This window comes from Colossoma macropomum, unplaced genomic scaffold (genome assembly GCF_904425465.1).
Source record: "Colossoma macropomum unplaced genomic scaffold, Colossoma_macropomum, whole genome shotgun sequence".
Lineage (NCBI taxonomy): Eukaryota > Metazoa > Chordata > Actinopteri > Characiformes > Serrasalmidae > Colossoma > Colossoma macropomum.
In genome coordinates, this window is record NW_023494805.1 from 14,396,601 (window position 1) to 14,424,227 (window position 27,627).

The 27,627-nt window shown below is 39.2% G+C and overlaps 1 protein-coding gene across 1 annotated transcript in view; it reads left to right on the forward strand.

Annotated features, from left to right (window-relative positions):
• LOC118825786 (ADAMTS-like protein 1) overlaps positions 1 to 27,627 on the forward strand; it is a 174,800-nt gene that overhangs the window by 48,654 nt on the left and 98,519 nt on the right. Inside the window, 1 exon segment of the mRNA XM_036596606.1 lies at positions 14,696 to 14,818. Within this exon segment, the coding sequence (XP_036452499.1) occupies positions 14,696 to 14,818 (123 nt within the window).

Genomic DNA, 27,627 nt, shown 5'->3' on the forward strand with positions numbered 1-27,627 from the left:
AGTTGAATTCACAAAATAAGAAGGAGTGTCTGTATACTTTTGGATATATAGTGTATACAGGAAAAGATGGAATGTCTTAAGCTGGGCCTACGCTACATGTTTTTGTGCCTGATTTTAAGCCCAGTTTGCCCCTTGCGACAAATTTTCACACTATGAAGTGATTTTCCAGGCTGGGAGCTCGATGGGAAGCGACTGATAGTGCGGATGATCTGGTAGTGTGAGGAACAACGAGTGAATCTTTAGCCTTCCGATTGAACTCTGAAGTGATTGGAGGCCCTCTGATATTATCAAACATGTTTGATATTTACGACTCAAAACATTCACGAGTCCTGTAGTTTGAGAAGGTCAGAGGTTTTCTCAACGAGTCATTCAACAGCCAATCAGAGAGCTAGAAGCGTGGAGAAAAGGGCAAAGAGATGTGCATGCACACCGCCTAAACAGCAGAGGGTGGAGCCAGAGGAGCTGCATGTAAAACACAGGCAAATCAGAGCTGTTATTATGTTTATAATGAGTGGATCCAGACGTCAAAGCACTCTACAATTTCAGCTCAGCTGAATGTTTGCAGTGAAATATTTCTCCAGCTCTCACTGTATCAGCGCTTCTCACCCCCATGTTAATCCCCAGTTTGTGTTTTCACAGGTCCGGTCAAGTACATTTAGTTTTATTTGTGTCATGTGATCTCTGAGGAGATCTGGGAGTTTGAGTTCTTATTCGTCACCCAAACTCGTTATATGTGTTATACTCCCTCTTTGCCCTGTCGTCTAGTGTGAGTGCCCTCACAACAAAAAAACAAGAAATTCTGTGACAAACTGATGTTAAGTTTATGATACTCTCCATCTTAGGAATCTGTTAAGATTTTAAAAGTTGTATATTGTACACCCAGCCTTAGGAAGTGACGCTAGGCCTTGTGTGGGAATTGCGCAGATGTTGCACACTCTGCCCTGTGATCTGTCACACTGTCGTGGGAACTGCAACCATCTAGGTCATTTTGGCATGACACCATTTCCTTCTCTGTGCTGAATAGCCGCTGGCTACCTCAGGGGTCAGACAAGGTCATACACTCTTTCTGGAACCTAGAGGATTGGTAGAAAACCAAATAGATGAGGTGCTGATGAGGGACGGCTACAGAATATTTAAGAGATAATCTCTTCTGCTGATTATGTTTGTGTGACTGAATGACAAACTCAAAGCCAGTCTCCAATTTGCATTCCTGTGGCTGATTATAGTCTCTCCTCACACATGGCAGAAAACACGCTTATTCTTCTGTACTCACGCTTCGTGGCTCTCTGCGGATCTGAGAAAGCACTAAATCACTAGTTTTAATGACACTGTCTGTCTGGAGTTGATTGCCTGCTTAATTTCACCAGGAGGTCCAGGTTTCACTGCAGCCAAACTGGATCCTTTCAGCCTCTTTGGATCGTTGCAGCCACTCAACACCTTCATCGTAGCATGACTCTGCGTGCTGTCTGGGAACAACGCTTGGGATTGGATTGTGAGATTTCACACAAGTGGGGACTTGACGGGAATCACGCTCTCATTTGTGCTTATTTGTCCCCAGAGAACGTTTAGAGGTCAACCTGGAGACTTGGATTTCATACTTTGCACCATGTGGAGGGTTTTTAGTCATGTACACTTCTTACATTATGCTAGTGCTGTAATGAGTGTGGACATAGGTCATTCGGCAGTCAAGGATTTTACAGGAGATCCGTAAAGTGCTGTGCAATTTAGCATTAAATCCGAAAGGCATAGTCACCTATGTGCTGGGAAACATATAAGAGAACTTCCTTTCTTTTTAAAGAAACAGGACTGGATATCACTTGGTAACACTCTGAGGTGGCCATGACATTGACACTTTTATAACAGTGTGATTGATGTGTAAGACTCACATGCAGCTTGGCTTTCAAACCTTCTCCATTTTGGTAACAAATGAAATTTGTTGCTCCCTTCACTGCAGAGCCCCACTTACTTAGAACCAGTAAACATCTACTGTAATTTCAGATAAAGTGTTACGTAACAGCATGTTACACTCATAACAGTGGACATGGACTGTGCATTAATGGTCCACTTAAAGAGAGGTGCTTACAAGTTCAGCTAGAGGTGCATGAATTATGGGTGCATGTGTTCATATACAGCTTTGGCTCATGACTCATTTATTGCATTGAAAACTGCATTCAGTTCTTGTTTGTTTGTATTTTTGTACTTGCAATGGCACATATTTCCAACAGTTTTCCCAAATGCTGAAAGCACACTATCTACACCAAATGCGTGCTACACAAATCCCTCTTAATTGGTCGCTGGTGGGTATTTCGTGTGAAGAGCAAGTTTGACTGGATTGTGTGGTCATGCAAACTACATTTTTAAAGGAAAGGGAGCCAGGATCAACCACAGCTTGAACAACATAGGCTATATTTATCCACTATCTGGCTGAGTTTAACATATTGGAAAAAAAAAACAAAAAATATAAAATGTACCATAACTTTTGCATATGCAAATTAAATAAACAGTTATTTGGGCATTAAAATGTTTTCTGTAGAGGATGTGTTAACTTATTTTCACTTAGAACATCAACAGATAATTGCATACAACCATATACATCAATTTTCTTGCTCAAGATGATATTTAGGGACACAGGTCTACAAATTTTTGGCTATTTCAGATGATGATTTTCTTCTCATTTATTCATTGAAATAGGCAACATGTTAAACTGTTTTACTTAATAAGAGCAAATTATGGCCACGTTAATCATACTTTCCCACTGCATAAATAGGTTGAGTACTTGAGACATTCTGATGGTGCAGTAAAGCCTACAGACCTTATTAAACCTAATAGCAATGAGGTTTGAATACTGGGACCAGTTTGAGCATTATGGCTTCCATCTTAGTGTCGACTTGACTGAAGCGTGACGCGTTGTGGCTCAGAGGAGGAGCAGCCACACGGCCTCTGCTCTGCGCTCCGTCACTCCTGTCAAACGCAGGAAGTGTGCAGTCACACGTGGCAATCAGGGAGGCAGACCTAACCCAGGAGACTGTGGTGCTGAGAGGCTGGCAAAACTCCATAGATAAATCTCTTCATAGTAGGATGAGGGGGTCCCTCTTGTTTTGGTTCATGGACTTGCACAGTCAGGGGATGTGAGTGATTAGTTTATGGTGGTAAGTAATGAGGTTCTCATAAGCTGTTAATTTTAGAAGAAGGCTAGACAGTTATATTCTCATTATAAAGCTGAAAAGTGTTGAGTAGTTATATTGGTAACACTTTATTTGGAGGGGTCCTTTGCAGATGATTAATAAACTCTTAACAGATTTTCAGTAATACATCAACAACATATTAGTGAAGCAGCAGTAGTGAAGCATCTGAATACATTAAAGTAAATATCTTGAAGATGTACTGTTGATACTTTACTTACATTAAGTAGATGTATTGTTAATATGTTACTTCCATTACGCAAAACCTAACCCTAAATTTGGCCCTAATACTAACCTTAACCTCAACCCAAAACCTAATCCTAACCTTCATATGTTTTTGACATGTTACTGAGAGTCTGTTGAGTGTTTGTTTCATCTAAAAAGGACGGCTCAAAATAAAGTGTCACCATTATATTTAAGAAGCTAACAGAGAAATACAGTTTGACTTCAGATATAGTGATGCAGTTTGGCTTTAAAGTCCATGGATAGACAGTGTTGGGCAGAATACTTTGAAAACGTGTTTATTGCTGAATACTGAATACACCGTCATAACTGTATTCAGTAACATATTCCATTACAATTCCTAAAAAAAGGTAACATATTTAAAATACATTCACAAAATATTCACAATCTTAATAAGGACAAGACATATGGGAAAAGACTCATAGACTTGTAATTTTTATTGAATTCACACTGTTCCTGGCTGTTACTGGTTGGCAGTTTTCTTCATGTAATTCCTCTGTTCATATGTTTCATGACAAAAAAAACACTTTTGTAAATGTCATAAAGTCATAAAAATTCTCAACATTATTATGGTACTTATCACCTGCTTCAGTCCACTGCTGCCTCCATAATCTCACTGCAAACAATTTGCCATATCCCACTAAAAAAATCATGTGAATATGACTATAAAGTGGGCAGCTGTGTGGTTTTCAGTTCATGGTATGTTTGTAACTTGCCACCAAGCTTATCACTCATGAACATGTCCACTACTAAGAAGACTGTCAGTTCAGCCATCCCCCAAAGGAGTTTAGCTTTGATTCATTTAATATAATATAATATATTAGTGCTGATAGTTCTCTCAGATGGCTCACTTATGCTTGAAACCAATTCATTATTTGTTTCAAATAAAGTTAAGATGATTCAGAGCAAGTGAGGGCAGTAAGCTCGAACTGAGGATCTGCAGGATCGATGCCGGTGGATTGGCAACCATTTGGACTGATTAGCTGTGTTTTATTTTAATTCATTCATTTTAAATAATTAATTAAGTTCTGGCTCATAGCCTACACATCTCACATTGGAATCTACATAGGGATGCGCTAATAATGGAAATTCTGGGCCAGTGCAGATATCCAATATTTTCCACATACATGTCTGCCGATGCTGAAAACAATACAAAACATTTAAAAATGTAGTGATTAGGACTAAATTCACCTGGTTTAACGTTACAGAGAACATGCATATACATGTATTTTCAGAAGGTTTTAAATGCAGTAAAATAAATAAAATGCAGACATTTTGGCACAACCACCCAGCATCACCTACATATTCTGCTCCTCAGGAGTAAAATAAATACATTAACCAAAATTGGTTTGAAATATCATCTGGCTGATAACTGTTTTTTTTAAAGCAAATATCGGCTAATACCAATATAATTCCATTATCATCGTGCATCTCTAGTAGTTTACTGTCTTATGCAAATTTAATGCCATATGTCCATGTCTTTCTTTTAAAGATACAGTTAGATAATCATAAAAGCTAGCAAATAAAGATGTGAAGCGATCACGGCACGCTAACGGCTGGCTTACATTTGTTGTTTGGCACGTGCTATGTTAAACTATCTCTCAGTGCTACATAATATCACTCACAGTTTTGCCTCAAAGCCCAAAGAACTGTATGTTAATTTCTAATTAAACGTTTCACAATTTCATGACACAAGTTTCTTCTTAAAACATTTATACCATTCAAGAGTAAATTCCCACTTGCAGAGAAGTCCATAACATCATGCCTCCTTTTCTTCAGGTACAGGTGTACCTTTCTAAGCATCAGTTTTCTTCTTTTACCACCATGTGTATGAGCTGTTGAGTGTTCCAAAGAGTAAAATCCAGTGTTTAGACAGAACATGAATTGAATTTGCTTGGACTTCATGTATTTTCAGTATTCAATCAAGATGATTTGGACCCATTCCATTGCAGTTTCTGTCGTAAAGCTGTGGACCAGACTCTCTGAATTTATGCATGAAGTCAAGTTGAAGTGGTTGGTCTGCTGTAGGACAGATGCGGAATAAGAAAAAGCTCTTCCAAAGCTTCCAGCATGAACGTTATCCATTCTTTCAGAAATCTCAATCACGCAGCATTTCTGAAAGGTATAGCAAAAAAACACACATAAACAAGAGAAGCATAAGCATCCCACCACTATGCATGAAAGATTCATTAATACAGACTTAATTATGTGTTTTGTTCCTTTTACTGAAAGGCCCCTTAAAGTAACTTGCTGTAGTTCTTGTTGTCTTGAGAGGATTTGCTCCAGTATTGCACCGGGGCAGATTAGCTTTTTTGTTGAACAAAGAGTGCACTGACCAAATGAGAAAGTGTGATAATAGCCGATTTTCTCGCTAGACATTTAGCTTGTTTTATTAACAACTGACTGAGAAAATGTTAAATAGAGCACCTTCTGTTTATAAGCTATGTTTGAGAACTTGATAGACTTTAAATCTAACCTACTGTGCATTTTTCCTAGCATTTTTTCTATTTCCTTCTTTTGCCAACTGTATGCTTAAAGCTAAAGAACTCTCACTATAATACATTAATGGAGTTTTTACCTAGCTTTAGTTTGGGACCTTGCTTTCGTCCGAAATCTTCGAGCAAGTCTTTTGATGGCTCTCTCTGGACTTGCTTGTGTGGCTGAAGCTCTCTATTCTGTAGCTCTTTTCGGTCTTCCTGGCCACCCAATCTTTCCTCAGGCTCTTCTGTATCATCTTTAGGATTCCTCCTCTTTCCCCGATCTGTTGAATTCCAATTTATATCGTTCATTTTCTTCCTTTGCCTGCTATGACACTTAAGTCTATTGCTCAGATCTTCAAATCTAATGCTGTGAAAGTGCACAAAACACTACTCTCTGCCTCAGTGGACTGACATCAGTATCATTGCACTATTGTGATTGAAGTCCAACCCTAGAATATATTTGTGCCAGCTTCCTTGTAGCTACTGGTGTGCGTAAGTGCAAACTGATCAAACCGGTCATTTTAACCTATTTATAGCCTAGTGTTTGCTAGTGCTTTTCTTTAGGACTTAAATTAGATCATGTGTTTAGTAAAAAAATAAACAATCCGGGGGTTTGCTGTTGAATGATAAAGATCTGATAGTAACACTGTCTCTAGTGCTCTTAGTGTTCTCTTAGTCTTCAGACCTGATAGCCTATTTTTTCGTTTCTGACCTTTTTGACTTGCAAAATTCATTAAAATATAACATCCTATCAGCTAATATCAGTGCAAAAGAAAAAACGGAGTCCACAAGCTGTTATATTTTAACCAGGTTCTGTGGAACTGCCTTTAGGGTAGATGTTACCTCTGCATTAAAGGTACAATAGCTCTGCTAATAAAATCCCGGGCAATGTAATCAGAGCATGCACAGTGACAGTGGTATATGTGTATGTGGAAGGTTATTAAGGCTATTGAGTACAAGTACATTCATTTTTCAGTGTTAGGGAAAAAAGCAGGATTTAACAGACAGTTACACAGAAAACTCAACAGCTAAATGTAATGTAGTTTTTTCAGTATGTAGAAATCCACAAGGATATTTTTCCCCACTCCTCAAAAGTTGAGTCTCGAAAGTTAGTTGCGTTTCCTGCTTCTCACAATTCAAGTAATCACACATTCAGTAATGCTGAGGTCTGGACTCAGCCAGTCCATTGTTTTGAGAACACCAGCAGCTTCTTTGATTTGCAGAGGTTCTTCTTTTATGGCTATTTCCTTTTCTCAGTAACATCTAATTGACAGCTACACATCCGTTTCCGACCCACCTCTGAGTTGTCACAGTGGAAGGATGGACAGAAACACCTGTGGATTTTTTTTAGATTTGAAGCAAGAGCTGAGCTGGATTTTCTCTCAAAGATGAAAGTACTGTTTATCAGATTTTGGACCAGTTTTGGACAGTCACATTTTTTTCATGCATTTTCCTTTGACTTTCTCCTTCCTTATGCAAGTGGATTATCTTATATTTGATCTCGTATCTCCTGAAAAATCAGTAGCTTGTATTTAATGGCCATTTTGACTTGAGGAATAGTCCCTAAGTTTTTGCACAATACTGATTTACATGTAAACGATGTTAAATCACACTTGAGGTCAAGTCGATACCAAGACAAATAGGGGTACACATATGTCAGCTTTAAGCATAGCAAGAGCCACTGCCCAGTATGACCATCTAAATCAAATACTTCAAGTGCAAGTGTTAGGAGGAACTGTGGGGCAGACATAGTTTACAGTGCGGAAGCCCTTCAGGAATGCTGACCAGTAAACAGCGGAAGACGAACGAGCTGTGAGGTGCTCGTGGTCTGGAGAGCAATAGAAGTGCAAGTCATCATCGCTTCAAGTGCCCACCTCCCTGCTCAGGCTGTGTCAAGATGAGATGGCTTCATCTTTCCATAAGAGGCGAAAAATTCAACGGCGTCACAAGTTGCTTTTGTCCTAGGACAGACTGGCACCATGCAAGGCATCCTCAGATCATACACAGGCTTGTTTTACATGACTTGGCCATAAGGTAGAGAAGCCTGCTATAAAAGGTATGGGACGAAAAAGATTAATGATTCCTAACAGAGACAGTTAGTCTGGAGAGGGAGACAGATTACTTATTTTAAGACCTTACGAAATAGCAGGCGGTGATGGAGGATTGTAGAGATCTACAGAATCTTAATTCAGCTTTAGCTTTTCATCCAAGACTGTGTGGCAGATCTTTCCTTTCTAATTTTCCTTCCACATACTGTATGCTTCTCACTTTGCCACACTTGCTTGATTTCTGTTCTTCCTCCAGCCAAGGCAAAACTTTTTTGAGAAGCGTAGGTACATCATCAAAGGGCCCTGTGGTAAGAGCAAAAATACAAAATAACCAAACATTGTGTCAAGAATCAGAGAAAGTGATGAAAAGAGCTCCCTTTGTGTTTTTCGTGCGGTCCCTCTCAGGGCTGCGGCTCCTCCTTCTTCGGGCGTGATGCTTGAAGTGTAAATTGTAACCAGGAGAACTTTCACACTGAAGGGTGTAATGTTGCCTCAAGCCAGCCAAGACCCTGTCATTTTTCCAGAGATGTATACCTTTATCGCTGCTTTAATCGTTGGTGTCCGTGGCTGTTTTTTCTGTAGCAAGTAAATATTGAGGGTAGGCTTTTGTAATGTTGGCCTGTATATTCCTGCTTGCATGTGGAAAATCATCCTATACATCATGGTATGAAGCTGTGGTGAGTCTTTGCGCAGCATGAGTATAAAAAGCGGTGTAGTTAGATGGTAGTTTTGTCTATGGATAGATATCCAACATCGGCAAGAGTAGGGCTGCAGTGTAAGAGAACTCAAGAAGAGCAGAAGTATCCAAAACGAAATTGAGAATGGAACATCAGTGGACATCACTCAGGGTTTCTTCATTCCTCATCGCTCATGTGTTAAGAGAAATCTTGCACTGATCCCTTTGAAAGTAGATTAGCCAAATACCTCTTCCTCTTTCATTTCATACGGTCAGGAGCAGGGTGGAAAGCAGGGCGCCGTTATCAAAACAGTGGAAGGGATCTTATTAATCAAAGGAGGCCATGCATGAAACAGAAGCCCACATTGGGCTTGCGCTGAGAAGGTGTAGTCCTCGCTCTCATTTCCCTCCAGGCCTGGTAGCTGGCACCTCCCTCCAGGAAAGACCAATTATAATATCAGGTTGGTGTTATTACTGTTGATTATGTTCTTCTGAAGGCCCGTCGTGCCCTGGGTTCACTTCCCGTTCACTGTCCACGCACTGCTCTCACACTTTGAAATCCAATCCTGCTGGAGAAGAAAATCAGCGCCACTGGCACACCATAGCCCACCCTGTCTGTGACATGCCTGCTTTCACACACATGTACCACTCATCATCTTCTCACTTGGTGTCGAGGGTCATGTTCCTTCGCTAAGTTGGCCATATTCAGTGGTCCTCTTTAGGTGGGACCTTATTCTAAGCAAGGATATCCCTTTGGTATTCCATTGATGTCATGTACTAGCTAGTTACCTTTAGGCCCCTCTTAGGACTTGAGGCCTGTTGAGAGCCATTCTTGGTGTAGGTGTTTTCTTGTAATATTGTTTTCTCAAAATATTCAAGAAATAGTGCTGCTTTATATAAAGGATCTGCTTAATATGTTGTCTGGCATAGATTTCTTTTATTACAGATGCGCAGATTAATAAGTCTTGGTGCAGTGCATGTGTCCATAGTGATGTCTTGCAGTGTTAATTAACAGAAGGCCTAAAATGACGCCATAACAGAAGCACATCAAGGGAACACAGTCTTCCAGGGAGAGCACTGTTGTCTAAGGAGAAGAGGGGTGTTGAGATTCTTGCCAGCACTTAACGTCTGAGTCCAGTGGGAGTACAGGCCCCATGACATCTGATTTTAACAGCCGACTTGTTTTCTTAAGCAAGACGTGAAGAAGGGAATTTGATAAATTTGTCTTAAACACTCTGGAGAAGACTTGGCTGCCGTGCTCCATTAGGCTTCAGTTCAGCCAGGTTTCACTCGGCAGCCCCTCTTTTTGGATAAAGGCTTGTTGATTGATTGAAAGACGGTGTGATATGGATGCACCATGGAGTCGTCAGGACGAGGCTAAGCGCCACCTCTTTCTGTCTCAACAGTGGGGGGGATATGTTGTCGATAGCCCTAAAGAAGCCATCATGAAATCATTTCAAGGTAATCTCAGCTATAGACGCTTCTCCCACACAGAAACTGAGCGTCTGATATCGTTTGCACACAAATCTGGCCACAGCCATCAGGATTCTGTCAGTTGCTTTCTGATTGGCTATCCACACATCTGTGTGTATGCACTTCAGTCTAACTTTTTTCATCCTGTTTATCAAAGTTTTGTTTTTTCAGCTAAATTCTAGTCAGCAATAGCAAACAGTTGCCTGCGCAGGACATTGTGATGAAAAATTAGCTTTTCGGAGGAAGATATATCCATGGGAATTTTTACATTCGCCTCCAGTAAATCAGTGGGCTGTGATTGGTCGTTTTGTATGTCAGTTAAACAGCATCTTCTTGAAAAGGGAGGTGGTTCTTGGCCATGTTTTGTAGCGAAAAGCACCAGACTATGCCGATTGGCAGAAGTTTGGCTTGTGAGACTGTTTCAAGGTTGACTGTGACCCAACATACACAGTACACGAACTGAAAATGTCAGCTGGGTGTCAACATGTCTGAAAATGCTTCAAAAATTGGACCAAATAGATCTTTCATAGATTTTCTGCTGCAGCATATTGAGGTTACATTCCATTCCGACCCTTTATTGATGTCTGTATGGCAGGGACATTTGATCAACTTGATGTTTCATCTTGTATTCCATGTCTATACCTACTCCTGTCACTGCCTTTTATAGGGGCCGTTCCAAAATGTACTCGAACATTGGGTATCAGTCTTACATGTACCTTAATATATAGGATATAAATCATATAAGATCCAATAATTGCTTGAGGGCTCAGGCTATATGAGGTATATAAAGTAGACCAGCACTTGGAAGTTGTTAAACACGATCATGTAGCCAAGAATATGTTCAATTGTAGCCTGTACCTTCAACAGCAAGTTGGAGTTATGTGCTGCTGAAATGTGATAATTTGCCAGAATAACACACACACCCAATGCTGTTGGTTGACTGAATGACTTCAAAAATGTTATCTGGCACACAAATCCTTATGAGAAGCTTTTGATGTTGCATATATATTCATCTGACAAGCATTTGTTGTGTTCGTCCGTACCCTCTTTGATGTAGACAGATAGAAAGATTTTCAAAGAGCTATACTTCGTTTTCCCATTCCACGGAGTAGTGTGCAGTCAGGACATGTTAGGAATTTCCATTTATTTTCCTGTTATCGACCAACTGGGAGGGCGGTGCCATTTTTCACCGCTCTAACAGAGGGGTCCAGTCTTATACTGGACGCTGCTGCCTTGCCCTATCCACACCGTCACTGATGCTAAGTACCCCTCTTCCATAGCACTCATGCTGCTTTCTTGCCTATGGTCATCCGCAACTTAGATGACGAAATGAATATTCCTCATACCATAACCGTAAATTGTGTTCATAAATACTATTTATGCAAGTACTTTCTTTCTAATGATGCTCAGAAAAGCTACCCAAGTGTCTGTAGCTCCCCCTTGTGGATAACCTTTAACCTACTAAACTTAAGTGTAATTACTAGCCAGGTTCATAAGGTGCCTTGCATATGAAAACAAAATGTCAAATGTATGTATATGCGCATTGTTTTATAGAGGCTGTGCATTGAAAATGACAAATTGTCAGACAGAATTGAGCATATGATGAAATATGACTTTGTGGACGATGTATATACTTGCCATCAAGCACATCCACTTAGAGATAACAACACAAGACCATCTGAACCCTTTCAAAGCCAGCCTGTTCAAATAATAGTAAATATGAATGAAATCTCTAAAGTAAGACAGTCTAATAAAATTACGTGCCAGTATATACAGACCTTTAGCCACAGAGCTGAAACCAGAATATGGTAAATACATACAGCAGTAATAATCCAGGCCTAAAACCAAATGAGGTAACTTGAAAGTACTATTACTTTCTAAATTCTGAAAACCTTTAGAGAATACTCATCAAAATTTGTGGTATTTGCTATTCAAACATGAATTATGTCCACTTAACATTTCATTTTTCTATGCTCTATCAAATGGATTTAAAATTAGCAACTCAAACATATTACCAGGCTATGTTATGGTGGCCATGTTTACTAAAACTGGTGTCTGAAGCTTTGGATTGGTGAAATGTGGCCAATGTTTTAAGCTGGCATTCATTTTGCCCAGGAAAAAAATGGAAAGGGTCAAATCTGATCAAGAGTTTGGAATCCTAAGGGTGATGCCCAGTGCACAGAGAAAGATAGACCACGCCGACAGATTCTAGCTGTTGTAAATAGGATTTCTAAACAGGCATTGTTTTTTCTGTCCCTTCATCCAGTTCCACAGACATAACAAAAACTGTGTCTATATATATTGTGGCAAACTGCCACTGGCCGGGCTACTGTAGGTGCATGGGAGGCGTGGCCTTGCAAAGTTAATTTATGCCTAAATTAAAGTCTTTACTAAAGATGAGACTGTAAAATGGTTCTTGTTTACAAATGTATAAAATTGAAATATGTTCTCCATGGCTAGCTTGATGCTAACATAATTTGATATCTCCTAGATGCACTAGTGGAAATTAGTATTATGCTGTTGCAATCTGATGACCAAGTTATAAAGCATATTAGAGGGTTTCTTCATTGTCGCCATTGTCCTGAAAGCATCACTAAACAGATTTACCCTAGTTGCTAAAGAGAAAGCAGCTTTTTAAAAAGTATGGTCTGTCCTCTTTGTCAGCTTGCTTGTTTAATATTTTATCACACTTCATGCAGTATTAGCAGTATTAAAATGAGTACTTTATTTGCCTCAGTCTAGAGGGTTATAAATCTCCCCAGCATTGTGCTGTAGAGCAGTGGAACTTTGCTCTCTGGAGTGATGGAGCACCACCCAATACCTTCGAGATAAATTACTAATTATCCAACATCAGCACTTGACCTCACTAATGCTCATGTGGTTGAATGCAGTCAAAGCTTACAGCAGTATTCCAACATCTAGTGTAAATGATCTGTCAGTCTTGATATTAAGTCACTTCAGGCATTAGAGATATTATACGTGGTTTTAGTCTTATTGTGACATTTTTGATTACTTCTGTCATGTGTGGTCATGAAATATTATTCAGCATTATTTAAGACCTATATCTGCTAAGACAGATCTGTTGTACATCTCTAACACTAGAGGGAGGATCTTATAGATCCCTGGGGAAACAGACTTAATTCACATTCCCATGTTTTTCTGGATTACTTGTGCAGTTCGTGGGCCTCATGTTTACTTATTTCTGTTTTACATTGTCCTCTAACATTGCTCAACCACAAATTACTCACCAGTGCCCAAATGTTATAAAACTCACTGCAACAACTGTATTTACAGATGGAATCAAACTTGTTAGCATGTCACATTAAACAGTGTGGGTTATTCTGCTTCCACTGCACAGCTCACTAACAAATGGTATTAAAAAAATTGGATGCTGGGATATGGAAGGTATCCCATGAGAGGATTGGTTTAGTTTCAGAATGGGAATGGGATATCCGGTGTCAGTCATGCTGGTTGCAATTTACCACCATGGGCAAAACGGCCAACTTTTCCATTACTTTCCTCCAACTCAAGGTGAAAAGGTTACCGCAGAAATCTCATTATCATAAAAGTGCAGGTGAGCGCAATAAGAATGTAATGTAAAACCATCAGTATTACAATTTGGACAGCAGAATTGAAAGAAATGCTGGCAAACTGGGATGGCAACTTCAGTATGTACTTTCTGGATCATCCCACTAGATTCTAATGTATTGTTGTACTGATACAGATCCCTTGCCAGCCAGATTATTTGGTGGACAGTGCTGAGATTTGGGTATTAGCACATATTTGATTTGTCACTTTTCACATCGCTTCATGGGTGCATTCCCACACTTCTGTGGCCCATATTTTGTAGACGTTGCTTAGCAGCAATTCAGATCTGTCTTTTTCCCACTCGGCCCCCCAGTAACTCCCGCCATCTCCTGCTTGGCACGGACCCTCCAAGGCCCACAGTTGACCTCCCTCATTATGGGGCGTTTATGGCCCAAGGAGAGCAGCTGAGGCAGGGGCCCATGAGTTTGTGCATCCTTGAGAATGATTGCTATTGTTAATGGGCCCTGTCCAAGCTCTCCCCCGGTGTGACTTCTAATATGGGGAGCTTTTGTAAACACAAACGGGAGACCCCTGCGCAACAGGGGCTAACCACATAACGTAAACCGTTTAGTCAAGCAAACAGCCTGAAAATCCATTTTAATGTGCATGAAATGCTAGAAAAAATACACTGTTCTTGTGGTACATTTGAGTAGTGATAGACAGAAGAGATGGTTTTAGCCCAATGGAGAACTCACATTGTTTTCATGGTCCATAAAGGCCACTGGGTGAATATTTGACAAGACCTAATGAACCCCAGACACATAATAGTTATGTTCAGTGCTCTTTCTCCATTTAAACTCTATTTAGCTAGTTCTCACCATTTTCTAAGAGAAGTAGTCCTGCACATGTTCCTCAGCTTCATTTGTTTGATCTATGTCTAGAAAATGGAATATTAAATTGGTGATAAACTATGTATCCATTCAAATAGCACCCAAGAGAGAATGGCATAATTAGGTGGGATAACAGTAGTTATACATTAATGTTTCTGTTTAATCCTGTCCTAAGGTGTGGGCAGAGGCTAGTGATGGAGAAGCTGTCTTCATCCGCGAGTTCACCCTGAGCCGCCACAACGACTTCCCTGACGATTCCCAGAATGAAGGTCCTGGAAGCCACAAATCTGAAGATTCTGTAAGTGTTTGAATGTTAAACAAGGTGAAATGCATATTATTGTGGAAATTTTCTATCTCTGAAATGGTAGTCTCAGTCTCAAACACTCTTCCTACATGTAAACACAGTGACTGATATCTGTAGAAACTATGTGGACTTGCATTCTGATTGGCTCTTTGCACGTTCATGTTGCGAGTTTTATCTGTCTAACAGGAAACAAACTTTAGCAAGCAGTTGCAAGCTTTGCATGCTGTGTCTGAGTCTTATATGAGATATAGTCTCTGGTTTGAAAAGCATTTGTGAAGTTCTTGGCATCACATCTTGCAAAGTTTTTCAAGAGCTTCCTTCTTTCTTAGCTTTCTTGTGCAAAACTTATGGCTCATTTTATATTTTATGTTTTGCAATATGTTTCCAATATGAAACTCAGCAAATACTTTCAAATTGTACATTTCCATTTATTTGCAGGACATTGTATATTTAAGTTAGTTTCCTGCTGAGGATATTCATTTGACTAGGGTTGTTCAAACTTTTGCATACAACTATATGTTGACGATGAATACTGATGTTTATTTGAATACTGAGGTTTATTTATTCTTGTTTTGAAAATCACCTGCTCTATGATGTCACACTGAAACAATCGTTTATTATTGGTTATTTTGCATGTCAGTCAAACGGCCCTTTCCTGTCAAAGCAGGCAGTTCTTGGCCACATTAAATGAAAAAAACCACTTCAGAATCACTGACGAAAAACATTCATTTTAATCGACGTTAATGTAATAAAAAATTAATTTCAAAGTATGGGTCAGCCCATTCATTGTGCAGTATTCACACAATGTGAGAACTAGCTGGCATTTTTATATGGTGTAAAAAAATAATAAAATGAAAAGAAAATGCAGCTGTAAGGTTTTGCCATGACAAGGCCTAGATACATTAATATGTATTAGGAATTTGTCTCATTAGACACAATTGTACCTTCAAAATAACAATGATGATTCATGATTGTCTTATCAACATTGTCATTTTCACTAGTTGTTCAGTTTTGCCAATCATCTTAATGCAATCTTATGTATGATACCTTATACTTTACGCTGCATTAATGTAGTCAAACCAACAGCTGAGACCGTAACCTTAAAATTGTCATTTAAATATTGCCTTCTATTACCTCATAGGTTGCAGCACTTCGTAGTTCCATTGCCCAGCATATATCAGAGACTCAGTGACAACAGACATTACAGTCTTACACTGCTGGCACTGCCATAAGAATGAGTCCTGCGTGAATATGAATGTAGAGTAGAAGCACAGATGAGGAAAAGTGCATGACGCACATTCAGGGGTTGGGTTTGACATCTCTGTGACCTGGCCCTTCTGCACAGCCCTGGGAGTGGACTGCTCACAGTCCAGCTGCTTCCTAAGCCCGTCAGTCAGCCTCCTGTCTTATCTAATCGGGGCATGGTCGCACACAGCCGTGATGGATGTGAATACCTCATTGCGAGCTTAGCCGCTTGGCTAGCACTAACGTTTACATCACAAAAAGCTGACGCATAGAAGCGCCCGTGGTGCTAAGCAGCCATCAGTTCACTCCGATCACCATCAATGTGCTTTTGTTTGCCTAATGCAGATCAATGTTGCCCATGCTAGCGTGACGTACCCCACATTCACAGCATCTAGATTGTGTTTTAGAAGCATCCCGAAGAATCTGTCCCTTGTGTCCATGGACATAATAGCATCCAGCTCTCCTTTGACATACAGCCACGCATGCATTCTGTCTTTCACCCTTAAACAGTTCAATAAGGATTATGGCTCTTCAGAGTCTTAAATCAAAGCGATTTAGATCAAACAATTTATTTTCCATGGAGAGCAATTAAACGTTTCAAACATCTTTTATATATGGTCATAATGTACAACATTAGTTTTTAGTGCTCCCTTTAGTCTCTCTTTTATTGAAAATAAGTTAGCGGTTAGCTTTTTGTTTCTATGCCTTACAGTTTCTTTCTCAAGTTTGTATGTGGCATGATAAAGCCTGTATACACCATAGTGTAGGTGTGGCTTTAGGCATAGCCTTAGCTTTTGAATTTTTGGGTGAAAAATGATCTCTCGCCATGCTAACGACACTTTCCTTGTGTTAATCAAAGAGGGGAAGTTAATAGTCTGTAATTGCATTTATTTGCTTTGCCTAATTGGGGTTCTTTGTAGTTCCTGCTACATAGAAGGCATGCTTTCCATCGTATCTCATCAGAAAATAAATCTGACCTACCTTTCCCTTTCATCCATTTAGCTTGTTGGAACTTTTAATGATCCTCTTGATGCCTGATGTCACCAAAAAGGTGTCCAATATCAAAATGTGTTTGAAACATAATTAGGGTCATATGTAGGCCTAGGCCACACAATCTTCCATATTGCATGTACATGGCTTGTAAGGCACATACCAAAGAAAGTCCCAGTTCGTGTAGTTTCCAAAAGGCCATTCAGTGCAAGCTGCAGATGTCATGAACTTCAGTGCCACCTACTTGGAGCAAATGGATGCCAGCTGTGACCCTCATTATGTTTTAATGTCATCACGCCATAGTTTCATTTGTGTGAATTCCAATTGAATGGCCTCAGTGAATACATTCTTACATGGCTAAGCATTAACAGCTTCATAAAATGCGAAATTCGAGCTTTGTTCTTGTTTTTTTTTTATTACGTTCAGCAGCACAGAGTGCTTGCAGGAGAAGGGTTAGTTGATAGTTCTGATAGTGTTGGCAGAAATGTACTTGGCCAGTTACTGTGGAACAGCCTCTTTTGACTTGATGTACAGTTGTGTTGCCTCAGACCCTCAAACTCTTATGCAATTATTAGTTTTACCCCAGTGCCAGAGCAATTAGATGCTGCCTTGAGCGTTGTTTTCAGCTCCAGAAGTATTCCCTGTCTTAACTCATGAACTTGTTTTCAGATTTGTAGTACTATATAGACGCCTAGATGTTGGTGCGACCTTGGCTTGTCATACTGCCATGACATGGAGGAAGCGATCTTGGGGAGAGAAAACATTTTCATTGGCTATCTAGGTCAAGCTGGACATTAATGACCATTGGTATGGAATGATGTTGCCGCAGGAGGATTGTTGGGAAAAAATGGACAAAGAACTTCTCTTAGCTGACCTTTTGAAAAAGAAAAAACACTAGTTGAAGGCAAGCTCTACTATACCCTTCTGTAGCTTTTACAGTCATAAAGCGTGTACTCCTGTTTCTGTTTTCTTTCTCTCTTTACTGTCTTTTTGGAATGTTATGCATATACACTGTGACGGTTATTCTAGTTTAAAAGAAGAGCATTATCAAATGGAAAACACTATCATTGCTGCTATCTGAGTAATCCACACATCCTCCATACCATACTGGATGGTGAAGTGGGTGGCACTGTATCACCAAAGCAGAGAGGACATCCTCTTGAAACGTTTACGATGGGAGGGATGGCTCCCCAGAGAGGAAAAACCACCAACAGGCTTGCTTTCTTTAAACTTCTGTATAAATCTAAACCTTAGATTGTGAAATGTCCTGACATTAGAATTGGCCCAAACAGCATTTTGCAGGCTTTGAATACTCGCTGGTATTTCCGAACAAGTACTTGAATACACATTGTCAAAATTGACCTTCAAAACAATCATTTTTGAAGTTTCTGTTTTTTAGTTGCCCTGACTAACAGAACAAATAAGCTTACATTTTAATTAGTCATTCCATCTGAACAGGCAGTGCTGGACATGCATCTTGAGTACATCAAATCATGAGCCAATCTGATCTGTTCTTCATACCACTTGCATTTGAAGCATAAACTTCATGAAGGTCAAGTCAAATCACCCCTACTTTACACATTGTTCTAAACTATACACACACACACACACACACACACACACACACACATATATATATATATATATGTGTGTGTGTGTGTGTGTATATCACTACTATTAGAAGAGAACCTTGTGTCTCCTTTTTTGTCGTTTTTCAGTTTTTGACATAATTTGAAAATACCTTGTGTGTACATCTCATGATGAATGGACCAAAGGAAATGGCCAAAAATTACATGGGAAAAAAGTCTGGTTTCATTGACTTGCAGTAAAAGAAAAGTAGTTTTTTTCCTTCTCCTGTAAAGTTGTCATTTTGGAGATACAAGGTTTTCTTTGGACAATGGCAAGATATACATATATATATATATATATATATATATATATATATATATATATATATATAAATATATATCGGTTCGATTTCCGGCCGAGTGGCCTGGTTCCTTTCTGTGTGGAGTTTGCATGTTTGTGTGTGTGTGTGTGTATATATATATATATACAAACTTGTGTGTCTGTTGATCCATTTATCTTCAAATTTTCACACAATGTAAGGGACAGCTGCTGTGTACAAATGACGTTAAAAGATCAAAGTCAGCTCAAATGGCAGCTCAATACTTTTTTTTGGACAGCAGTGATATATATGCGCTGTACAGTGTCTTTCCCTGATGAAGGCTCATGCTAAAACGCATTGAGAGATTTTCGTGTTAAAATAATAACTTTTTACTCAAATAAAGAGTGCCATGGATTTTTCACTTTATAAATGTTTATGTAAGTTTCTGTCAGTTGTCATGAAAGGCTTATGTAGGTGTCATGTAGCCATGAACGCTACTTTTAATAAAGTGTTGGCGTAATAATTTGCTATAGTGTGATTATCTTGTTGAATTGGAAGTTGCAGAGCAATTCCTGTGCTGTACTAAGTGAAGCAGAATCTTATGTGATACAGCAGTAAAAGCTTAGTAAAAGTAATTTCATCTCAGTAAAAGATCCTGACAAGTTTTAACCTTGCTATAAACCTGTTAGCTTAGAAAAAAGGGAGGAAAAGAGCTGATATTCCCACCTGAAGCAGTTGCATGGCCTTGGTGGTTGGATGCATGGCGGTACTTGGAAAAAATATCACCATACTAACATATTTGAGAAATTTCATCAAACTTCTCATGGCTAAGTAGTATACCAACCTCTTATCAAAACCTGTTCACTGAGAATTTTTCTTAGCATCAAATATTTTTAAGTGCCCACACACATGATTTATCAGGCCTCTGTGCTCTTTTAGCTTCAAATCCATGTGGAAAACGATTCTGTTTGTTGCGCTCTAAGGCGAGGTGCCATGAATGGCTGGCATGAATTTATGATGCATTCAACTAAACCAGATATAATTTGTTTCTTTTTAATATTTTCCATATGTGTATATATAACTAACTGTTCTATTTAAAGCCTTCTTTGATTAAATGTGTTGCAGTTTAGGCTAAAAAGTTTGTGGCTTAAAAAAGATGAAGCTTCTGAATACTAAATAGAAAACCAAATACCCATGTAAGAAACGAGTACTCAAATAGTCCAGTTATTCATGGCAGCCCTACCTGACGTTAAACCAAACACACAATTATTTCTGCTTATGCTTTGAAAAAGCATACTTTAGAGCTGCAGTGGATCTAAATACCATGACCGCTGTCGTTTGAGTCACAGAACAATGATTTCTTTCAGACATTTTTGCTGCTCTTGTTTTGGTATTTTGTGTTCAGTTGACTTTACTGAGGCAGCTTATACCTATTATTTTTCAGACTCTAGCTTTTGCTAATCCTAGGCTAAGAGATGACAAGAGCAGATTTATTTACTTTAGATAGGGCTGATTATTGAATGTTGGATGATCTCAGATGAGCTTCTGAACCCAAGAACCTTATGTTCTACCAACAGCAGTATTATTTGCACTTATAAAAATTAAGGTGCCAAAACAAGCTTCTTTGAAGTGATACCATAGAAGAACCATCTTTGGTTCCTTAAAGACTTTTCAGCTGTCAGTTTTTTAGGGAACCAAAAGTGGTTAATGGCCTGTGGCATCACTCCAGAGAATCTTTTTTATTTTTTTTTAAGTGTATGCAGTTGGATGCCAATTTTAAAATAGAACTTTGAGGCACTCGAGATGAGGTTATACACATTTATACGATGGAGTACTGTAGCATGCCTGAGTCAAGCACCGTAAGGACATGGTCTCCTGCTTATCAGCATCTTTTTCTCACTGCCAATGTGGGTAAGGGCCAGATGCCCCAGTCACTTGTATAATGGCAAGCTGCTTGTCTGTTTAAGCAGCGGGTAACAGTATACAGGTAACACTGAGAATAAATTCCATATCTGAGATATCCCCCATCAGAAGAGCTTTTATTCCTGTAGATAAAGTTGCATTTGTGCACAGGAAGCTCTGATAACTGTGGTATGCAAGACTGAAGCACCAAACCATTACTCTAATTGTTTTTCTCTCCGCTGTAATGAGCAGACGCTTGGCCAGAACCCACTCCTGCCTCCTTGGCACTGCACACACCTCCCCTCAGCCTGCCAGTGCTGACGAGCGCTGGCCTTGGACGTCTTTCTGGATGGATGGTCAGGCGCTATGTCAGAATCACAACAGTGGGGGAGTATTTTTTGCACCATTTGCACATCTGCTAAATAGTGTTTCTTTTCAAATTCTGTGGGCGCCTATGATACATATGCTGCATCCCTGCCTGTCATGTCCCTGCCATGACAAAGAGCAACATTTGACCATCTGTGTTGTACTTGTCCCAGCCACGCCAGCTGTGTTGTGGGTGAAGCTTCAGCACAGAAATGCTGCCCAATTAAATGCCTAATTTAGCCCTTAATTGAGGGGAATGAGTTGTTGGATTTGGCAGCGTGAGCCACAGGTCAGGTTTTTAGGCTCGGCTTTGGGTTGACCTCCTTCTTTGTTCCACTGTCCGTATTCGCCGCCCCTGCAGAGTAAATGGAATTGCTTTTGTCTTTTCTGAACATCTGTACTCATTAATTTGTCATGGAGAGATAACTGCTCAGAAGGGGAGACTAAGTGACCAAATAAATGTTGTGAGTAGTGAGCTGGTGGGTGGTTTTTCTGTACGTTTTAGTAAAAAGGGTTCAATTAATAAATAAATGTGAAAAACATTACATGTACATTACATTAGGTGGAGGTTCTTCAGTAGGGGTACCTCAAGGCCCTAATGAATTGTGTGAAATAAAAAAAAATCTATATCTTTTTTGGTTCATGTTTAACCTCTTAAATGGCCAGGGCCCACCAGCTGGCCCAAAATTTTATTACACACTTCAGTAATCTAAGAATAGTTCAGCCAGTTTGCAGTTAACTCCCTGTAGTTACTGAATAATAAGACATAGAATGTATTAAGCCTGGGATTTTAAGTGGCTAACATTATCATCATGCTTGATATATTTAAACTCTGCATATATTTTAGTAATTCTCTTATCAAAAAGGTTACATTTTTTGAATGCCCAGCAGAAAGTTATTCAGTTAGGATTTCTTTTTCTCTGTGGTATGTTGGCAGATACAGCCAAGCAAGCTCTCCCATTGGTTAGGACTTCAGAAGTTGGACTGAAGGCCTAATGTCATATAAACCAGTAGCCTAATTAGGAACTGACAGCAGAATCAAACATATATTGATTTATAATGGGTGGGACCAACTTTTGTGAGAAGAAACATCTCTCTAGGCATTCTGAAAGTCCTAGATATGTCACTGACTGTAAATACAAGCCATATTGTAATCAGGTTTCAGTCACATATTAGAAATGTTATAAGGTTCAAATAAATTATAAGAACAAACTTTAGATGTCTAGAGTGGGCAGCAATTCTTAACGCTAACGTACCACCAGGGTTCCATAGAGGTTACTGCGAGCATTACTGTGAAGGTGCATATATTTTTAAGTCTTTTTAAGGCCCAAACTGAAGGGCTAGCTCTAACAGTCATGGTTCACCACAGTTCTTTAGGAAACCAAAAGTAGTTCTTCTATGGCATTGCTCCAAATCACAGTTTTTGGATCCATTTTGCACACGTATTTTTAGGGTAAGGAATGAAGTAGCCACACAGTCAAGGTTCATAACTGCTCTCATTTTAAATTGGAGCTGAAAATTGTAATGGCTTGATTGTTCAGGTGCATTTGTATGCTTGGTTTGATATGAATACTGTTCAGCTTGGTCAGACCTCATGTAGTTCATGGCAACAAAATGGGTCTTTGTGACACAGCTGTGCCGGAATGCTAAGCTGTGGAGAGTGTGCTGGGAATCCGTGTGAGTTGCTGGAAGGACTGCACCGTCCTGGGCACGATGCTCTGTGGTCACTTCGTTAGTGATGTGTGTTTGGTACGGAGCCCTATTTGCAAAGACCATCCCTCTTTGTGCATGCAGTCCTAACCCAAGTGCACCATGGGTGTTGGCAGGGAGCTGTTGGAGGAGACTACAGAATCAGTGCCCACAAACTAGTGATGTGTGCGCATGAGCAACACAGTTTTCAGTGCAGTACAAAAATTGTTTTGTTGTTTTAGCCCGTTAGTGGTGTTTTTAGGGGTCCAGGCATCAATGGTCAGTGAAGCCAATTAGTATTTTACAGTGGGACATTGTTTTTTTTGTGCATTGCACTGCTAAATACAAACACCACAAGTGAGCTTTTTGTGTTAATAATGCTAATATCACAAATAAAGTACACTGATATTACATTATTTATGTAGCATTTAAATATGCAAAATGCAAAATGAAAGAACAAAAGTGCTTTACAGAAAGATAAAAAATGTACAAAACTTAGTTTCACCTGCTGTTTAACCATCTGGGGATTTTTTTTTATTTTTGCATGTAGCCTTAAATGCACCTTTAAAGGCACTTGCATATGACATAATACACACGTTATATATCACAATGTTAAGAGCTTTCTCAGCTCTCTATAGTGAGGCCCCATTTGACCTGCAGTACTGTGTAAAGAAATAATTCATCCCTAAATTTGAAAAACTGAAGTCTGGTTTTAGAAATTCTTAATATCTCTTGTGAAAACATAGCTTTATTCACGTGGACGAGTTTTTTGGTGCTTGAAATGGATTTACCAGAGTCTTAGGTTTGCACAAGTGGTGGAATGTATAAATAACATAGTAGATAAATGTTATCCTTGTTGCTACGTTTCAAAACCACTGCAGCAACTTCAGCAGCTGCAAAACTTTTACACACCATTTCACATCTGGGTCTGAGGTGGCTGAATGAAAAATGAAAGGTTCCTGATGTGATGAGTAAGTGCTTAGTGTTTTCCCAAATGTCCATTGGTCAGTTTCATGCAAAACATAGATGGACACACATCCAGCAATTACAGGCGAGAGGCAGATGGCATGTGTCTAAACTTGTCTTCATTGGCTCATAACTCTGGATGTGAGTCATGTATGATCTTGCAACAAGAAGTAATCGAAAGGTCAGATATATATATATATATATATATATATATATATATATATATATGTATATATATATATAGATAGATATAACCCCAGGAAGTCCATGATTCTATTAAAATGCATTATGAAATATATGTGTAGTTTATGTATTTTAAGTGTGAATCTCTCAGGTTTTTAGCTAAAGAATTCAAGCACTTGATGTGAAAAGATCAGTAGAAGGAAAAATACCAGTAATAATCATCATCAACTGAATACTTTGCTGAACAGTCAGATTTAGACCAGCTTTGGCCAGTATGAATATGTAACCCGGAAATCAAACAGGAAGGAAATGGGTGTAGCATGTGTTTACCCAGCCATAGGATTGCAGTGGTGCAAGTATCACATCGCACTTCATACCCAGAGACATTTACAAATTCTTGACCTCTCTCAGGTCACGGCTGCATCTTTTCATTAGGGCACATGCTTCCTCTTTCTGCTTTACCCTGCTCTGTGCTCCCCCCAAGCCATTTTCTTCTCCTCATGTGCACAGTGTGAAGGCACGCAGAAATTATGGACTGCTCTCTTCGCTGATTGATTTTTAATTATTTACACTCTCAGTCATATTTGTTGCAGATGTCAGTTTCACAGAGTGCCAAAAAGATACACAAGGAATGCTCTGCAGAAGCCCTGGGCTGCGGACTGAGCTGGGTTTCTCAAAGACACTTTTGTTTATCTCGTCTCCAATCACTCGGTTGAGCTTTGAAAGGCTGAAGACTTGAGCAGTAAAAGTGTATCAACCTGGACATTTGCTTTGCAAAATGTAAATATAAACCAAATGCAATGAGGTGCGTATCATCAAACCCTATATTTTATTGAAAAGTAGTAGAAAGATAACATATTAAAAGTTGAAAGTGAGAAATTTTACTGTTTTTTTGAAAAATAAATGCCCATTTAGATTTTGATGCCAGCAACATGTTTTAAAAAAGTTGGCACGGGGCAAGAAAAGACTGGTAAGGTTGCATAGTGCTAAAACAAAATACCTGGGCTGCGTTCAGCCACAACAAAACGTAGAAAATCTTTTATTTAAACATAAACGGTGGTGTATTAAACACTCTGTTGTATTAAGCAAACATTGCAACTATTGTATATTGTATTAAAAATACTTTACAACAAAATGCTGATGACAAACATGTTCTCTAAAGTCTTCGGTTGTTGCCTACACCAAGCTGCAGCAGCCACATTACTAGAGGACTTTATAAGAATCCAGTGTGTACGCTGCCTTATTAATTTCTCAGGGTTCATATGCATGTAACTGCTGATTGGGTAACACCTTTGACACACCCATCAAATGAGAGAAAATGTACCTCAAAGCCTGTTGCACACCGTTTCACACTGTTTCGACTAAACGTGTTGTTCAACCCAGAAACCGCAGCAAAATGGTGCACAACGTTTTGAGATTGAACGTCCCCCTGGTGGAACAACTAATCAGATTAATTGGCAACAGGTCAGTAACATGATTGGGTATAAAAAAAAGCATCCCAGAGAGCTGAATCTTTCAGAAGTAAAGATGGGGAGGGGTTGACCACTCTGTGAAAGACTGCAAAGAGTGCAACAGTTCAAGAATAACATTTCTCAATGTAAAATAGCAAAGACCTTGGGGATTTCATCATCTATGATACCAGTACTGGCTGGCCATGATCCTCAGGCAGCACTGCATTAAAAATAGATGCTATTCTGCAGTGAAAATCACTGCATGGGCTCAGGGACGCTACCGAAAAGCACTGTCTATGAGCAGGGTTCCTCACTGTATCCACAAAGTTAAAACTCTACCATGTAAAGAAGAAACCATGTATGAACAGCCTTCTCTGGGCCGTCCGACGAATAAAAATTTAAAATTATTTTTGGAAATAATTGACGCCGCGTCCTCTGGGCTAAAGAGGAGAGGGACCATCCGACTTGTTATCAGCGTATAGTTCAAAAGCCAGCATTCATGATGGTATGGGGTGCATTAGTATATATGGCATGGGAAACTTGCACATCTGTGAAGGCACCATTAATGCTGAATGATACATACAGGTTTTGGAGCAACATTTGCTGCCATCCAGATGGCATCTTCTTCAGGGAAGGCCTTGCTTATTTCAGCAAGACAATACCAAACCACATTCTGCACGTATATCAACAGCATGTCTCTGTAGTAAAACAGTCTTGCTGCTAAGCTGGCCTGCATGCAGTCCAGGCCTGTCAACCGTTGAAAACATTTGGCACATTATGAAATGAAAATATGACAAAGAAGACCCAAAACTGTTGAGCAGCTGAAATCCTATATCAAGCAGGAATGGGAAAACATTTCACTTTAAAACTACAGCAGTTGGTCTCCTCAGTGTTGTTAAAAGAAAAGGTGGTGCAGTTTCCCTCTGGGATCAATAAAGTATTCTGATTCTGATTCTGATGAAACAGTGGTAAACATGCCCCCATCCTAACTTTTCTGAAACATGTTGCTGGTATCAAAATCAAAATGGGCACATATTTAAAAAAAAAACAATAACATTTCTCAGTTTCAACATTTGATATGTTCTCTTTGTACCATTTTTGATTAAATTTAGGGTTTAAATGATTTGCATATCATTGCATTCTGTTTTTATTTACATTTTGCACAGTGTCACCACTTTTTTAGAAATGGGGTCGTAGCTAGAACAGTAGGGTGTATCAAAAATAGTAGCTGCTACTTTGGCTAACTAGTGGAGTAATCTAAATATGTTGGGTGCAACTTTGATTGTTTTTGAGTTACTCTGTGTAACTGTCAAATCACACAGAAATGATGTTGCAGGCAACTCACAACAAAAAAGCTGAAAAGAAAGTTTGACCTTGTAAAGCCAGTCTTAGTCATCACTGGCAAAAATAAAAGCATTGTGCAGTTCTGTGTTAAATGTTTCTCACTCATAGCTCAAACAAGCAGAGAAATTCTATCAAATTCAAAATTTTGAATCAGTACCACATTGTATTGTAAGTAGAAGAGGAGATATGGTTTGAATCTGTCAAAAAGTTGTGCAGTCTTGTTTAGCAGAAAGAAAAAGCGCCCTTGACATTTTTGCCCTGTTTTCAGAATTTCTTGACCATAAAACAATTAAAAAACGTATAGGGTCAGACTCAAACTTACAGGATGTTAGAATGTACATACACAGTAAAAATGGCTTGTCCGTTCAACTGTTTATTTGCTGAATTTAACATATTGGAAAAATAAAACATAAAATGTAGCCTGTGCAAAAATTATGTGTTTATTTTATATTTTGTGTTATATTTTGTTGTATTTTTTCAAATCCCTTAAAATCTCAGGCTTATTACATACTAAGGCTTATTATTAACTAGTTACTACTGGGATGTCAGTGCAAACTAGTTGAGCTATTCTTAGGTTATAGAAGTGTGTATCAGAGTGGACCCTGGCCATTTAAGGGGTTAAACTCAGCAAAAAAAGCAAAATGGTGCACTAAAATTAGCTGAAAAATGCCATATTTAAACTACTTAGTCTTTTGCTTATGTTTGCATTTTGCAACTGTACTAAGTCACATGTGTCCCAGTAGTACTGTTGCTTTTTTAAGTGGCTTCGCTCTTGTTAG